Consider the following 16,322-nt stretch of genomic DNA (forward strand, 5'->3'; position numbering starts at 1 on the left):
ATTTTGCCTTGATGTGCGTTCTCTCATATTCCTCCCACTTTTTTTTTTTTTTAAAGCAATGGCATCAACAAGGGTCAACACTGAAAAGCATACACTCAATTTTAAAGGACTAAGACTCCGTCTCAACCAGCAGATGGAGCCACAGCTCCAAGCGCCACTGCCCCCTGCCGGGCTACCGATTCCCTTCACGTTTCAACACCAAGGTGCCTGATTCCCTTAGCCTTCCTGCAACATTGAGCCATTTTTTGGGGGGGATGGGGGGCAGCAGGGCTGGGTGGTGGCTTTGTTTGGTTCTCTCAATGGTTATTTCTTTGGATATTCTGAAAGGAAACTTTTATCTCTTACAAAAGACAAAGCATTGCCAGTCCAGTTTCAGAAACACAAGAGCTGAAAAGCTGTCAAAAGTTCAGTTCCCACAGTTGTCCTCTGTGTAAAACCACTATGCATTTGCTGAAGGTCAGCCCAGACTGAAAAATCAGCAAAGCAGGAGAAAACACAGTTGAATACAATTTCAAAAGTACTGTTTTGAATAAACTATGTTCTTATGAAGCTTTCTATTTCTGCAGCCCACAAAGGAGAGCAATTTAAAGTCTACAGCCACGTGAGGCCTGTGCTGTTATCACTGCCATCGGTTCTCTTAAAACAGTCGCTTTGAAATTGCATTTTGAAAATCTCTTCCACTGAAACTGTTAGTTAAAAAGAAAATGACACAAGAAAAAGTCAGTGTGACCTTTCCATACTGGTTCGCCTTAAAATAATTTCTTCCCCCCAAATAAACTGAGTCTACAGTGTAACAGTAGATGGCATGGAAACAGTTTTTTAATATTAAGTTCATTTAGTCCATGTGTTCCTCCGTTCATACAGAATTCCTGGATCTGTGTTACTGTACACAGTGTTTAACTTTCAGAGGGCAGACTTTGGTAGCATGGTGCAAATACATGATTCGAATGCATTTTTTTTTTTTTTTTTTTTTTGCGGTACGCAGGCCTCTCACTGTCACGGCCTCTCCCGTTGCGGAGCACAGGCTCTGGACGCACAGGCTCAGTGGCCATGGCTCACGGGCCCAGCCGCTCCACGGCATCTGGGAGCTTCCCGGACTGGGGCACGAACCCGTGTCCCCTGCATCGGCAGGCGGACTCTCAACCACTGCGCCACCAGGGAAGCCCTCGAATGCATATTTTTGATAAAACGACATGCATGCATTGAAAAAGGTCTAACAAAATGCCCACCAGACCATGAACAGTGGTTATCCTGTGAGGAGGACACAGGGAGAGGAGTTGAGAATGCAGGTCTCACTCTGTACTGTGTGCACCTCTGTTATTTGAATTTATCAATAAGCCTGTGCTACCATAATCGGTAAAATTAAATACATAATGCAAAAGTGCACAGTCTAGTGTTTTACAGTTGAATATTTATATTTAACTTACCTGAACATAGAAGTTTAAGAACAGGATGACCAGCGTCAGCATATAAGAAGACTGGAAGATGAGACAGCCGAAGGGGAAGCCACAGGGCCTCACGACAGCGCTCATGGTGTGGGTGACGGTGAGCACGAACTGCACCTGCAGGGGCGGCAAGGGTGGAACCACTCTGCATTCAGGCAGTTAGCAATCGACTACTCATACTCCCTACCTCGTGCAGGGGTAAAACAAACAAGACAACGCTGAAGCAGCCCACCGTCCTATCCAGAGATCTTGTTTGAAATTAGGAAGTGTATAAAATTGGCCATGATTAATTTTCTCCTGGAAAAATCACAGTTGAAATCATTTAGGTAAAAATGCTTTAACAGACATTAATTTCAAAAATATTCACACAGACGTTTTAACACACAAGGTTTTGCTCTTAAAAGTCCATTTTTAGAGGAAAATAGGCAGCCTCATCACACACAGAAAAGCCTCTGACCTCCAGGGCTGGGACTGAGGACATGCAGATGCTTCACATGGAGAAAAGCCGACAGAGGGATGACATACCAGCTGAGCCTGCGTGAGATACTTCTTCCACCAAAGATACTTGCGCATAGATGGAAACACGGAAAGGCCATAGTAAGTGTACATGAGGATGTGGATGAAGCTGTTCAGGGTGGGTCCAAAGAAACCTAGAAAAGTACAGTATAAATTACTGTTCTTCTAGAAAGTACGATCGTTCGTTGTCAAGTAATACTCTTCCTGTGCATCGTAATTGAAGACAAATAACAATATGGCACTAACAAAATTCACCCTGATTCCTGTGCCATTATCCGGGGATTCACCCAAGGTCACCTAGACAGAGGGACTAACCTGGGGTAGGTTTTCAGTCAGTGCCAACCAAACAGGTAACGCCTGATTTGCAAAGGCTTTGCTGCTTCTGTCATTACCACCATCCAATCAGGTGGCAGAATCTGAGGAAGTGTCTTTGCTTTAGCTAAACCTTTGATGAGCCATTTTGATTGTAGAAAGAGCCTTCTTCGTTCATGGCTGGACAGGGTGCTAAAGCGTCAGGAAAATGTATTGCTCTTCGTAGTTCAGTAAATAAGATCTACCTGGCAGGAACCTAGAACCAGAAGATGCTGCAGAAGGTAAGAGAGTACAGGGGAGAGAAAAGGCCCAGCAGGATGAGAGGCTGGGGCAGGGGAGAGGCGGGCCTATGGGACTTTCCCAGTAGCCAAGCCACCTCCTGGACTTCTGGAACAAAGAATGTCTAAAATCCAGTTTTAGGATATCGCCTGTGCTGAGCTGTGCCGTGGAACTCCCCTTCCCCTGCTATCACCTTCATGAAATCTGACATCAACGTGGGTGAATCGTGTTTCAGGAAACCAAGGAGTGAGGGCTAAGTTCTAGGTTGGGTCAACCAAGGGTCAAAAGGACTGAGCTGCGAGAGGTAAGGTGCCGGAGACGGCAACAGGGAACTCGTTGTAAGGATGACATCAGTCAATGCAGGCAAAGGGCTCGGAATGGTGCCCAGCACAAAGTGAGTGCTATGCCTCTATGAGCTGTCAACCCTGTGGGAGAGGAGACAGGCTGTGGAGCCAGGGGACCTCCTAATAGTTCTGTCCCCTTGGACATACTAGTTTGTAAATTTTGTTTCTCATCTGGAAAATAGGTATAGAGTAATTATCTCTTAAGAGTGAGATGCGGTTAAATGAGATAATACTATATAAACTAAAAGGCACTGCACATATGTTGGTGATTACCTAATCAATTTAAATTCTCCTGCCTGCTTTCCCAATCCTGGATTAGCGATCTAGACAGATCAAGTCAATGAATAAGAAACAAGAGGAACACCAGGAATCTACCAGGTCCTCATACACGGGCTGGAATAGCTTGTCAGGGCAGTGAATTAATGAAAACATAAATATAGTTTCAGAGTACCAGGCAGCACAATATTAGTGATGTTTCTTTACCAACCTGAGTTTTCATTTCCATCAATTAATAAAAAAGAGTAGTTGCTAATTTTTATAATATTCTAGCTTGAATAGAAATCATCACACAGAATTCCTGTGAATGAAATACGATGTCTTTACAAAGTGATTATTCAAGACCAACTTTTAGATGCTTTAGTTAGTTATAAATGAAACTTGATAATCGTAAAACATACTTAACCTTGACAACAGTCCTGCGGTATTGATTTCAGCCTATATTTTGATTACAGTGCAAGTCTGTTGTAATCCTAATAACCAAGACTGGAGTATGTCGGTCTAGGAGGCATGTGAAAGCATCTCTTTTCTCTCTGCTGCACCCCCAACAATTTTTCTTCACACTGGAGTTTAAATTTGCATCTTCACAGTCAATGATGTATTGCAAATACCCTTGGGGTTTTTAAAAATACCATCTCCACAAGCTTCTAAATCCTAGGACAAAATTTTAAGTTTTACGTGTTCTGATTTTTCACAGAATACTTTTAAATTCTTGGGTACAAGACAATAAATATCAAATAGAAAAGTACTGTTCTCTCGAGCTCAGTGTTTCTCAAACTGCAGGTCATATAACCGACACATCAGTCAATTGTGAAATCAATATAGTGAGAGTTGTCATTAGCTTTCTGAAAAAGTGAGATCAATTTTTTTTTTTAAGTGCATCACAGGCCTTCCCTGGTGGCCTGCCAACGCAGGGGACATGGGTTCGAGCCCTGGTCCGGGAAGATCCTACATGCCGCGGAACAATGAAGCCCGTGCAGCACAACTACTGAGCCTGCGCTCTAGAGCCCGAGAGCCACAACTACTGAAGCCCGCGCGCCTAGAGCCCATGCTCTGCGAGAGAAGCCACCACAATGAGAAGCACACACACCACAATGAAGAGCAGCCCCCGCTCGCCACAACTAGAGAAAGCCTGTGCGCAGCAATGAAGACCCAACACAGTGAAAAATAAATAAAGTGCATCACACAGAGCTGGGCTGAATACTGTTTCATGAAATTTGTTTCATACAAAATGTATACATATGAATGAGGGCATTGGGTTGTGATATAAAACGTATTACTTATTGAGCTCTCAGTTAAAAAAAAAATTGAAAGCCACTGTTCTGGTGGGTCACAGTGACGTGACTTTAATTTTTCAGAATGGAAAAAACAAGCCCCCAAAGTTGACGTGACTCAACCTGTACCACAGCTAAGTGGTGACTGTGGAAGGTGCTGTATTTATGTACAGCTGCAGTTAATGAAGTAAAACTGCTCCAGCTGGGGTATGGGTTTCCGGCCATCGGGCATTTGGTGCATGGAAAGAGAAACATTTTTAAAATTTATCGTAATACTCAAAGATTTTGCCAGGATCAAAGACAAGAAACGAGGCTTCCCTGGTGGCGCAGTGGCTGAGAGTCCGCCTGCCGATGCAGGGGACACGGGTTCGTGCCCCGGTCCGGGAAGATCCCACATGCCGCGGAGCGCCTGGGCCCGTGAGCCATGGCCGCTGAGCCTGCGCGTCCGGAGCCTGCGCTCCGCAAGGGGAGAGGTCACAACAGTGAGAGGCCCACGTACCACAAGAAGAAAAAAAAAAAAAAAAAGACAAGAAACGAAACGGCCACTGGCAAAGGTGTGCTTCCCCCTGTGACAAGCAGGCTGGGCCGGGCCCAGTTCTCTCTCCTGAAGGTGTGCGATGCTCAGTATAGGAGACCCATCACACAGAACTGAAAAACCGACAACGTCACTTACTTTGCCCACAAGGTATCCAGTTCAAAACGCACCACCAGATGTTAAACATAGAGGCATGATGGTATACGTGAAGAAAGGTAATCTGACTGGTTTTTTTCCGCAACACAAAAAAGATCGTGTCCAGGAACTCTATTAATTTGGAGAAGTAGTACCACCATAACACTTCGGCTACCTGTACGAAATGTAAAACGGGGAAAAGACAAGGTGAGGCGTGCTGCTGCCGCAGTGCTGCCCGCCTCTGCATCGCCCCCGTTTGTGCTTCACCAGTGCGTCCGGCTCCCAGACTATCGAGAAAGCATCTCAGCTGGCGTCTTTGCCTCCAGCTTTTCCTTATTCCCAACAATCCAGCCCCTCTGGTGAAAGGAATTCTCTTTCCAAAATACATTAACTGATCGAGCGGCTCCTCTGCACCTACAGAACCAAGTCTATGATTCTTCGGTTCATACAGTTTCTCCGCGGGCCCACGGGGCTGCCGTGTCCACTGTCCTCCTCCGAGCACACCCCCCGGGCATCCTGTGTGCTGTTCAAGTGGTCGTTTCCTCTCCCTGGAGCCCTGCTGCCCCCATACGCCTCATTCTCATGCGTCCAGCACGCCTCCCCTACCCCACATCTGGCGTGGTCCTGTCATCCTATTAGCACTCCTCTCAAATGCCACCTTGCTCTGGAACGTGACCGCAGCCTCCTGTCTCAGGCTGAATCATCCCCTACTTCATCTGTGGTCCCAAATTACTTTACGCCTCTATTATCAATAACCACAGTCATGAACAAGTCTCCTTCCCACTAGGCTGTAAGTCACTCTGAGGCGGAGACGGTCTCCTTCACCTCCGCTCAGGGCTTGGCAGGTCACTACCGTTGTTCCACTGATTTTGATTCTTCTCTGCTCCTTTATTGTTCATATTTTGTCCCTTAAACATCATGCTCCCCGAGAGCAGTCTAGGATGAAGCCTTTCATGTCTTTTCCTCAGAAGATGAAAACTCCAGGTGCTTCTCTGCCCTTCAACCCCCAGCAGGTCACAGCGAGGGCTTGCTTCCCTCCCAAGTCCCTCACACAGTCCCCATCGCAGGGAGGCGCTTTCATTAAAGGCACTGGGCTCTCAGCACTCACGGTTAAACAGAAGAGGAGACACTGTAAGAGGAGCTTTGAAATTAGAATTTAATGCTCTACTATTTACTTCCCATGAAGACACTCATAAGGTGTGCTGGCACCATCGTAAATGTTTGAGGGAATCATTAACCTTCAAAACTATTAAACCAGGGCTTCCCTGGTGGCGCAGTGGTTGAGAGTCCGCCTGCCGATGCAGGGGACACAGGTTTGTGCCCCGGTCTGGGCAGATCCCACATGCCGCGGAGCAGCTGGGCCCGTGAGCCATGGCCGCTGAGCCTGCGCATCCGGAGCCTGTGCTCCGCAACGGGAGAGGCCACAACAGTGAGAGGCCCGCGTACCGCAAAAAAAAAAAAAAAAAAAATTAAACCATAAGTAAACACATACATACAACAGTGGCTTTTAGAGAACTGTATGGTATCCCAAAGTGTACTAGTCTGTGATAACAGAAATGAAACAGGTGTAGAGAAATCTACACATCTTACTTTTTGTATTATAGCTTTTGAAGATGTTTAAAAATGCTCATCTTAAAATTTTAATTAAAAGGTTTCTACCACCTCTTATTAATAACCTATGTTTTTATTATGGAAATTTTCAAATATTCACAAATGCAGGAAGAGTAAGGAATGCAAACCCTCTGGTATCTATCCCTGAACCTCAAAATTTTCAGTATGATTCCAATTTGTTTCCTACCACTTTTTTTTGGGCAAGGGGGAATGTAACATAAGCAAATACAAAGTGTATCAGTTTATCTATAACACCTTCTAATAGATGGGGAGACTTGAATATAACCACCGAGACACTATCTTTTTAAAAAATTTTTATTATTTTTTTATACAGCAGGTTCTTATTAGTTTTCTATTTTATACATATTAGTGTATATATGTCAATCCCAGTCTCCCAATTCATCCCACCACCACTACCACCCCCTTCCTCCCCAGTTGGTGTCCATACATTCATTCTCTACATCTGTGTGTCTATTTCTGCCCTGCAAACCTGTTCATCTGTACCATTTTTCTAGGTTCCACATATATGCGTTAATATACGGTATTTTTTTTTCTGACTTAACTTCACTCTGTATGACAGTCTCTAGATCCATCCACATCTCAACAAATGACCCAATTTCATTCCTTTTTATGGCCGAGTAATATTCCATTGTATATATGCACCACATCTTCTTTATCCATTCGTCTGTCGATGAGCATTTAGGTTGCTTCCATGACCTGGTTATTGTAAATAGTGCTGCAGTGAACATTGGGGTGCATGTGCCTTTTTGAATTATGGTTTTCTCTGGGTATATGCCCAGTAGTGGGAGTGCTGGGTCATACGGTAATTCTACTTTTAGTTTTTTAAGGAACCTCCATACTGTTCTCCATAGTGGCTGTATCAATTTGCATTCCCACCAACAGTGCAAGAGGGTTCCCTTTTCTCCACACCCTCTCCAGCATTTGTTGTCTGTAGATTTTCTGATGATGCCCATTCTGACTGGTGTGAGGTGATACCTCATTGTAGTTTTGATTTGCATTTCTCTAATGATTAGTGATGTTGAGCATCCTTTCACGTGCTTCTTGGCCATCTGTATGTCTTCTTTGGAGAGACGTCTATTTAGGTCTTCTGCCCATTTTTGGATTGGGTTGTTTCTTTAATATTGAGCTGCACGAGCTGTTTATATATTTTGAAGATTAATCCTTCGTCCATTGATTCCTTTGCAAATATGTTCGCCCATTCTGAGGGGTGTCTTTTCCTCTTGTTTACAGTTTCCTTTGCTGTGCAAAATCTTTTAAGTTTCATTAGGTGAGACACTATCTTATCTAATATTTAATAAAATTAATGAATCTTTAATATCTTCTAATAGTCCGTCCACCTTCAAATCCACCTGATTTTCTCAAGTGTCTTTTTATTGGTTTGTTTAAATCAGGATCAGGGTCCAGCTTGCATTTATTTGACGTGGTTCTTAAGTTTCTTCTAATCAGTAACAGTTCCCTTTCCCTGCTCCCTCGTTTCGTTTCGTGTCTTTTCTTTCTTAAACTAGATCAGTTGTACAGAACTCCTAATATGGATTTGGATGACTGTTTCTTCCTCGTGTGGTTTAACTTGTTTCTCTACCCGCGGCACCCCCCCCCCCCCGCCATTTTCTGTAAACAGCAATAAAGGTTAGAGGCTTAACTGGATTCAGGTTTAAGGTTTGGGCAAGAATACAGTTGACCCTTGAACAACACAGGGGTTAGGGCGCTGACCCTCTGCACATCGAAAATCTGTGTACAACTTACAGCCAGCCGTCTGTAGCGTGGTTCCTCCGCGTCTGCGGGCTGTACAGTACTGTAGTATTTAGTACTGAAAAAAGTCTGCGTATAAGTGGACCAGCGTGATTCAAACCCACGTAGTTCAATGGTCAACCGTACTTCAGACGTGGTTCTGGGTACTTCCTATGGAATCACATCAAGAGGTACCTAACTTCTGATATTAAAATCAACAGTGAGTTTGGGTGTTAACAGCCTAATCTAATCATTATGAAGTTTCCATTCAACTTTGGCCCATTACTTTCATCATTTACAGATGACCACTGTCTAGGATCCATTACTTCACTAGAAGTTGCAAAATGGTGATTTTCAAATTCTCTTCATACTTATGCATTTTTCTCTTTATAGAGAAGAGCTCTTCCTCTTTAGCTATTTGGAGACTTACATATGAAAGGCAAGATAAATGTTTGATTATCGTCCTTTAATTTTTTCGTCTAGAACTTCTTGGTGTTCTAGCAACCTTCAAAAGGTAACAATGAGGGCTTTTTTTTAGTATCATTTTAAACTCGGTTTTTCATAAATTTAGTATGTCAGTATTCCTTTTGACACTCAAACTGTCCCACCTTTAGCCGTAGGAGTCCCTTCAAGGTGGCTCCTACATCTTCTTGTCATGACCCTAGTGGTCTTGGGTAGCTTCCTTGCTCTGTCACAAGATGTCCTGGATTCTTCTCATCTACATTTCCCACCCCAATCAGGAACTGGCCAACTCTCTAAGAATCCTAAACCCTTTTGGTGGATTACATTTAGAGAGCACAATTTTGGTATCATTGCTGGGTTGTCAGAGACTAACTAGGCCTTTCCTGTACACAGAGCTAAAAAACACATCTGTTTTTAGAAAGAATAAAGTTAATTCTGCTATTTCCAATTTGAATCTGTAATTAGTGAGTTTTAGTTTCTTTTCTTCTATGTTTCAAATACTAGTTGTAATAATAGCATTATTATATAGCTTACCCTAAGTGTACCTACAACAACAAGCAATACCAATCTTTTTATTAGTAATAGCAGCCCCCCAAGTTACTGAATGCTGTTAAGATGCATCTCACTTGGGATATGCAGTCAAAACACTGTCTTAAAGGCGCCTGAAATAATTCTTCTTTGGGTGGTTATGTCAACAACTCAATATATGGGTATATTAATTTAGTTTATTTCCGAGATATCTGGGGGGAGGCTGCCTTGTAATCTTTTAAAATTTGTTTTATAATTATGTAAAAACACCAACTGGTTCTGAAATATAAGACAAGGTACATTCAGAGAAGTCTAGCTTCCATCCCTATCCCCTCTGACCTGTTCCCTCCCCCAAAAGGAAACCATTTTGTTAGCTTTTGGTTTATTTTGCCATTGTTTCTTTTTAAAAACGTAAGCAAATATACACATATTCCTATCATTTCTTGCACACAAGGCACTGTACTGTAAGCACGGTCTGCGGGTTGCTCTTTTCCACTGAGCTACATCCTGGAGATTATGTTGTAACAGGACAGCGGTCATCCTCATTCCACTTTGCAAAGGGACCCATTGCACGGATGCACCATGGTTCATTCAGTCTGTCCCCAAGTAAGCATTTCTATTAGGACGGGAGACCGTTTCTTATCTAACCCCAGCTTCCATCGTCGTATCTCGAAGGAGAAACGGTTACAGATGGTTGACTCACCCGGATGTCGGCTTCCCCTGCACTGGTAAGATCCTGACACTGTAAGTTGTAGCCTCCTTCCCAACTGGAGAGAATAAGCTGTCAAAGAAACAAGAGGAGAAAAAAAAGTCAGTGTGAGAATTTGCACGAAAACTGAATTTCCCATTCATGTTTCTGATTGGCATCTATTCAAGATTGAGTTCTTCCCAGAATGAGTTTGACTCGATCCTGTCCCCAAACACATGATATCAAAGGATCTAATTCTTGCTGTTGAACTGATATATCAGTGGTTACAATCCTTAGTTAATGTAATTTACTTCTAACCTCCACATCCATCAAAAATAGAATTTAGCTATCATTTTGAGCACCAAACTATTTTATGTAAGGAATTTATCTAATCATATGTTCTACAAATAAAATGTAGAAGTAAAATGTAAGCAAATGTGAGGAAACTACACTAACACGTTAAAACTTTACATTGGCTTATATATAAATAGTTACTTGATCATCTCAGTAATTTAATGAATTATGTATTTATTGCCATTTTACAGATGTGAAAACTAGGGCTCAGAAACGTTCTTAAATCACTTTCTCCGTTTTATCGATGCGGTAACCAGACATTTGTGCGATTATGACTGATTAACGTCTGTTTTCCCCATTACGCTCAAGAAACAAAGAGCTCCACAAAGTCCACGCCTCCTTCTTTGCTCATCTCCGCACCTACAGTTCCTTGCCCAGTGACTGGCACGGAGAAGGTGCTCAACCGCTATATGATGAATGGATTATTTGCTCACAATCACATGGCTAGATAGTGGTAGAACAATGATTGGATTCAGGTCTTCTAATTCCTTGTCTAGTATTCTTTTTACAACATCATAAGAAAATGAACTTTGTGGAAAATTCTACAGAAGTTTTCTCCATTCTTTCCCACTATTACTAAGAAACTTAAAATTCTAGAATATAATATAAGGCCTTTGGCTTTGATTTACATGAGATATTATACGTGAAAGCCTACAGTTTTCTGTTGCTTTATCAGAACTGTGTAAAGGTACAGCACTGTTACAATACACAAACAGAGCAGGGAGGGACAGATGTTCATGAACTGAACAGTAAGAAGAGATGAACTACTAAGAACACTGGGAATGTTCTAGAACGTGTGCAAATCTTTGCTCTACTATCCTTATCGACTTCTCTATCCTTCTAACAAAAACACCTTTCAGTTAACGTCATGACAAGTACAGACTATCAGGGTAAGTGAATCTGGTGAAAGTGAAGGAGACTGACCTTTCCTGATGGGGTCTATTACAGATCAAGTCACCCCCCAGGTACCCCACAGCTTTACGTGCTGGTTCTCAAAGGGGAACCTGTGACGGGCCACAGGGGATCTGGGAATACCTAGAAGTGCATGTAAGTTTTTGTGTGTCTTTTTCAAAATAAAGTTTCCTAACTTGGCAAAAAGATTAAAAACCTCTATGGTCAGGCTGTCGTTCTGCAGTCAGGGGCTCTAGGATCAACTCTGTGTAGTAACGATACAGAGGCGGGGAAGGACAGGCTGTACTCTGCTTTAGCCAGCTCTATCCAGGCCGTCCCCATCCCCACGGCACCTCTGCAGGACTATCTGACAAACTAAACGGCAGAAGTCAGCATCAGGCTGCGGGAGGCTCTATCTGCTCACCTTGGACCCTTCCCAACGCCCTAGCTGGGCGGGCTGGCAGAAACCACCCAGCCCACGTGTTGAAGAGAAGGAAAGCAGGCTGGCAAGCAGGGTTAGCCTTTAGGAGGTGTGGACTGACTCGCTCCGAAACAGGATGAGGGTCCACTCCCCACGTCCACCACCTGAATCCACGCCACTGGCGCCCGCTGACTGTAGCCCTGCAGTCATCTCCTAAACGGACCCTCTGCCCCCAACTCACTGAGTCCACTTTCCACGTAGCAGCCAGAATAACCTGTTTAAAAAGGGAGATCCTGTCACTCCCCCGTTAAAGTCCTCCAGGGGCTTTTCATCACGCTTAGAACAATGGCCAAACTCCTGACAAGGCCGGATGTAACCTGCCCCCAACCTACCGCCTTGAAGCGGCCCTCCGTCCGCTGTCCTAGCTCCTAGCCGCACGGCCCCTACCCACGGTCCTCGAGCACCTCAAGGCCTCCACACTTGCCGATCCTCCTGTGCCGGCGCCTCCCCAGAGCTCCGCACGCCCGGCTTGCTCTCATCACCCAGCCTCAGCTCAAACATCACCTCCTCCGAGAGGCCGCCGCGCCCTGCCCTGCCCCACCCCGGCCATCGCTCCCTCGCACACGCAGAGGCTGTGCTCCAGAGCCTAGGACACAATCTGACACAGTGCAGGGACTCGACACATTTGCTGCAAGAGTGTTAGTAATTTTAGTGCAGCTTTCTGGCCTAAGCAGACATCTGGCCTGGACGTAACAAGTGAGCAAGGTTAAGGTAAGCTATCCTTTGACCAGAGTCTAACCAAACATTCCCCATAGCGTCAAAGAGAAGACCTTGTGCCCTAAAAGAGGTTGCCGTTGGGGGACTAGGAGGCAATCAACCAACAGCAGAGATGGAAGAGTGTGAAAAGAGAACCACTGGACGAGCCAGAGCTGAAACCTGTGGTGGAGAATGAGCTCCACGCAAACCTTCTCCCTAAAAAATACTAACCATGTACCTGGCTGTCCAAACGCTGCACTGCTGTGCCTGCTGACGGTGCCTGAGGCTCACCTGAAGACCAACGAGGCCCCTCCGCAGTGACTAACTGCTACTTGCACTAGCCTGTGAACTCTTCAAGCACAGAAACCACGTCTAAACATCTTTGTGGCCCCTGGGCTGCACCGAGCAGGTGCTCGTTGAATGCAGGCTGAACAGAACGGATTCGTCCTTACACTCGTGAGGGAGTGAAGTAGGACAGACATCGTATCTCCATTTGAAAGCTAAGCTGCCTGAGGTTCAGGGAGCCTAAGTAACTCCTCCAAAGTTGCAGAGAAAGCGAAAGGCTGACACTTGAATTCGGATCTTCTGCCTCCACTGCGCCGTTGCTTCCAGCAGGGATTACAGCTTCCAGCGCAGACAGATGGTCAGGCCGGCTCCCCTGATGCAGCTGCCACTTCTGGGAACCACCCAAGGAAGAGTAACTCTCCCTCTGTCATACAGGGAGAAACTAACTCCGTAAATTACTATCTTGCAAGCTCATCTAGTGAACTAAAAAGTCTACCCAGAGAAACCTAAAATAGAAATTCCCCTTTTAGAGTCAGGTAAATCAGGGAGCACCTATGTGACATAACCTTAGAGCTATCAGCATGGCTTTCCTGACCCCAAATTCTGTCTCCTGCACTCTGATGCCTCAAATTCCATAATTAGAGTTTCATGACAGTCATTTTAGATACTGGTTATTAAGCATTATTAGAATGGTGCATATTAGACTAATGTGCAGATTAAACTCTATGGGTGAGATGGCCTGTATTCTAGGCAAGAGTTTATTTTCGTTTAGAAGCCAAGGACACCAGGAAGCCAGCAATACCTGTGCCACTGTCAGCCATTTATAACTTATATGAATGAGTTTATCCTAACTTTTCCCCAAAAAGACTGTTCTGTTTTAGTTCTCTCTCTCAAGCACATTTATTTAACACTTTGCGATTTTCTCTTGTATTATAGTAAAATAACCTTTGGTTGTAATAGGCAGGGCAATCATTACTTGTTCTTTTTCTTGTGAAATTACTTAGGTTTGGCACGTTATAAAGGAGCAGGGAAGACATGATGTAATGTGGGGAGCCACAGCCGAGCTGGAATGTCACCCCAGGCCTCTGGAAGCCAGTCCTGAGGATACACAGTGACCCAGAGATGGGAGGAGTATCCTTTAAGGGAACGTATATTTGCATTTCGGTCAAGCTAACTGCATTTGATATTTAACTTAAAAAACAGTTACTCAACAGCTGTCTGTTCTCAGGCAAATCAGGTTAACTTTTCTAAGCCTCCGTATCATAATCTATAAAAGAAGAAAACTATATATGATCTTTAAAGGCCCATTCAGACCTAAATTGTGATTTTAAATTACAATGAAAGACTAAGGACTAAAGAAATAGGTCTAAATTGGGCTAAAAAACATTCAAGTTAGAAACAAAGACTTCTAGGACTTTTGGAAGGAATAACATCAGATACCGGAACCTTGAGATGTTAAAGAACAGTACTGATAGCAACCGTGGATAGTTCTAGAACGCCAGATGTAACTGCTTCTAAAAATCACTCGGTCACTGTTCCCCAGCGTCGGCTACACAAATACTTACCTCTGCCAGCATGTACGCGGAGAGAAGTGTGATTCCAAGATTGTACAAGGTGAGGACGCCCCTGAGGGAAAGAGCAGGTCTGCTCCTCATGTATCTGTTGCCCAGCCATATGGAAAGCAGGTATAAGACAGTGAGAGAAAAGGTGGGAAGGTAGGAGTCCAACAGGAACCACCCTCTGACTCGAGAATCTGCAAAGAAACACACAGTGAGAATCCCGCGGGCACCCCACGCGCTCAGTTGGGAGACACGGTCACGTGGGCTGTATTTGCTCACCCAAGTTCGACAGGGAACTGCAGGCCACAGCGTGAGCAAGCTGGGTCTGAGTTATAGTTCGGAAGAAGAAACCAGTGGGGGCTGGAATAGTTAAGGAGGGGCCCGTGGAGCAAACAGGGCTTCAGTTGAACGCTGAGTGACAAGGACAAGTAATAAAGGTGGGAAGTCACAGTTCTTGAATGTCTAACTTTGGAACAGTTACCGTAGTTACTCTCAGTAAATATGAAGTATTATGCCATTTTATGGATGTAAAAACAGCTCCGAAAGCGTCAGCATTTGCAGAAGGCGCTCCGGTGGCTGGGAATTCACGCCCGCCTCCCGTCCATTTCACCTTTCTGCTGCCTCCCGTGGAGAAGCTTTGGGTCGGCAGGAGAGCAGACACAATGATAGCGTGTCCTAATTCCTGGAACCCACACTCCCTGGAATTTGCTTAGGATCACTGTGCATAAACCAGGAACGGCTGAGCGTTCAGCTGATCCAAATAGAGCAGTGGGATTACAGAAGGGCAAGCAGGAGGAGCTGCAGACGGCAAAGGCGGAGCCTCGGATTCAGAGGCGAGAGCAGAAAATCAAACCGGGGACCCAAACCTGATCGTGGACCAAAAGTACAAGCAGCCAGGAGGCAAGAACCTGGACAGAGGTGTCCCTCTGTTTATTTAGCTTTAAAATTTTAAAACCTAAGTAAAACACACATTGTAGATCTATAACATAGTAATTAGAAAATAACTGTAGGCACAAAACGATTTTTGTTCTCTGCTCCTTTCTGTTGCTTAAACAGAGAAAATGATTTGGCCCAGAATTATGAAAACCGCATGCTGTTTTTTTTTTTTTTTTTTTTTTTCCTGTGGTATGCGGGCCTCTCACTGTTGTGGCCTCTCCCGCTGCGGAGCACAGGCTCTGGACGCGCAGGCTCAGCGGCCACGGCTCACGGGCCCAGCCGCTCCACGGCATGTGGGATCTTCCCGGACCGGGGCACGAACCCGTGTCCCCTGCAACGGCAGGCGGACTCTCAACCACTGCGCCACCAGGGAAGCCCCTGCGTGCTGTTTTTGATCTCTGTAAATAGAGCTGTAGGAACTGGTTTCTCCCTTTTCCTGATTCCTCTGGTCCCCGCGGTCCCAGTTCCCCTTTCTGCTCCCTGCCACCCCATCTACCCCCAGCTTCTCTACACCCCCCATCCTACAGAGCACCATTTCTGTGAGCAAAGTGCCTTCTCAAGCTCTGTCCCACCGCTTACTCTGTAAAGACTTCTCCTTATTCTGACAGAGATAAAAAGGTGAGAGAGGAGCATTCACGCAACTAACAGATATTACCTTCGGCACAACTGGCTCACAATAATCCGTCATAAATTTCGCGCACTGGGCCACTTCCTAACATCCACCTCCACATCCTACGTGTCACGCGGCCTAAAGCCTACATGTCCTTCGACCCCCAGGATCAAGGTCCTGGCCTCTGAAGGAAGCCATTCCCCACTGCTCTTCCATAACTACAGCTACTCATCTGCATGACAAAATAGTTATTTTACAATTTACAAGTTATCATGGCTATAATGCTGTTACTATAATTAACATTTACGGAGCACTGATTCTGTGCCCCACACAGTCCTAAAGCCTTGGATATACAT

General features: G+C 44.8%; 1 protein-coding gene across 1 annotated transcript in view; it reads right to left on the bottom strand.

Annotated features, from left to right (window-relative positions):
- The window catches only part of ELOVL2 (ELOVL fatty acid elongase 2), a 68,897-nt gene that overhangs the window by 9,524 nt on the left and 43,051 nt on the right, over positions 1-16,322 (bottom strand). The window contains exons 3-7 of the mRNA XM_060021591.1: positions 14,427-14,614; positions 10,170-10,247; positions 5,120-5,291; positions 1,971-2,095; positions 1,428-1,562 (exon numbers count right to left, since the gene is read on the bottom strand). Of these exons, the coding sequence (XP_059877574.1) occupies positions 1,428-1,562; positions 1,971-2,095; positions 5,120-5,291; positions 10,170-10,247; positions 14,427-14,614 (698 nt within the window). The remainder of the gene's footprint in view (positions 1-1,427; positions 1,563-1,970; positions 2,096-5,119; positions 5,292-10,169; positions 10,248-14,426; positions 14,615-16,322) is intronic.

This window comes from Delphinus delphis, chromosome 10 (assembly GCF_949987515.2).
Source record: "Delphinus delphis chromosome 10, mDelDel1.2, whole genome shotgun sequence".
Taxonomy (NCBI): domain Eukaryota; kingdom Metazoa; phylum Chordata; class Mammalia; order Artiodactyla; family Delphinidae; genus Delphinus; species Delphinus delphis.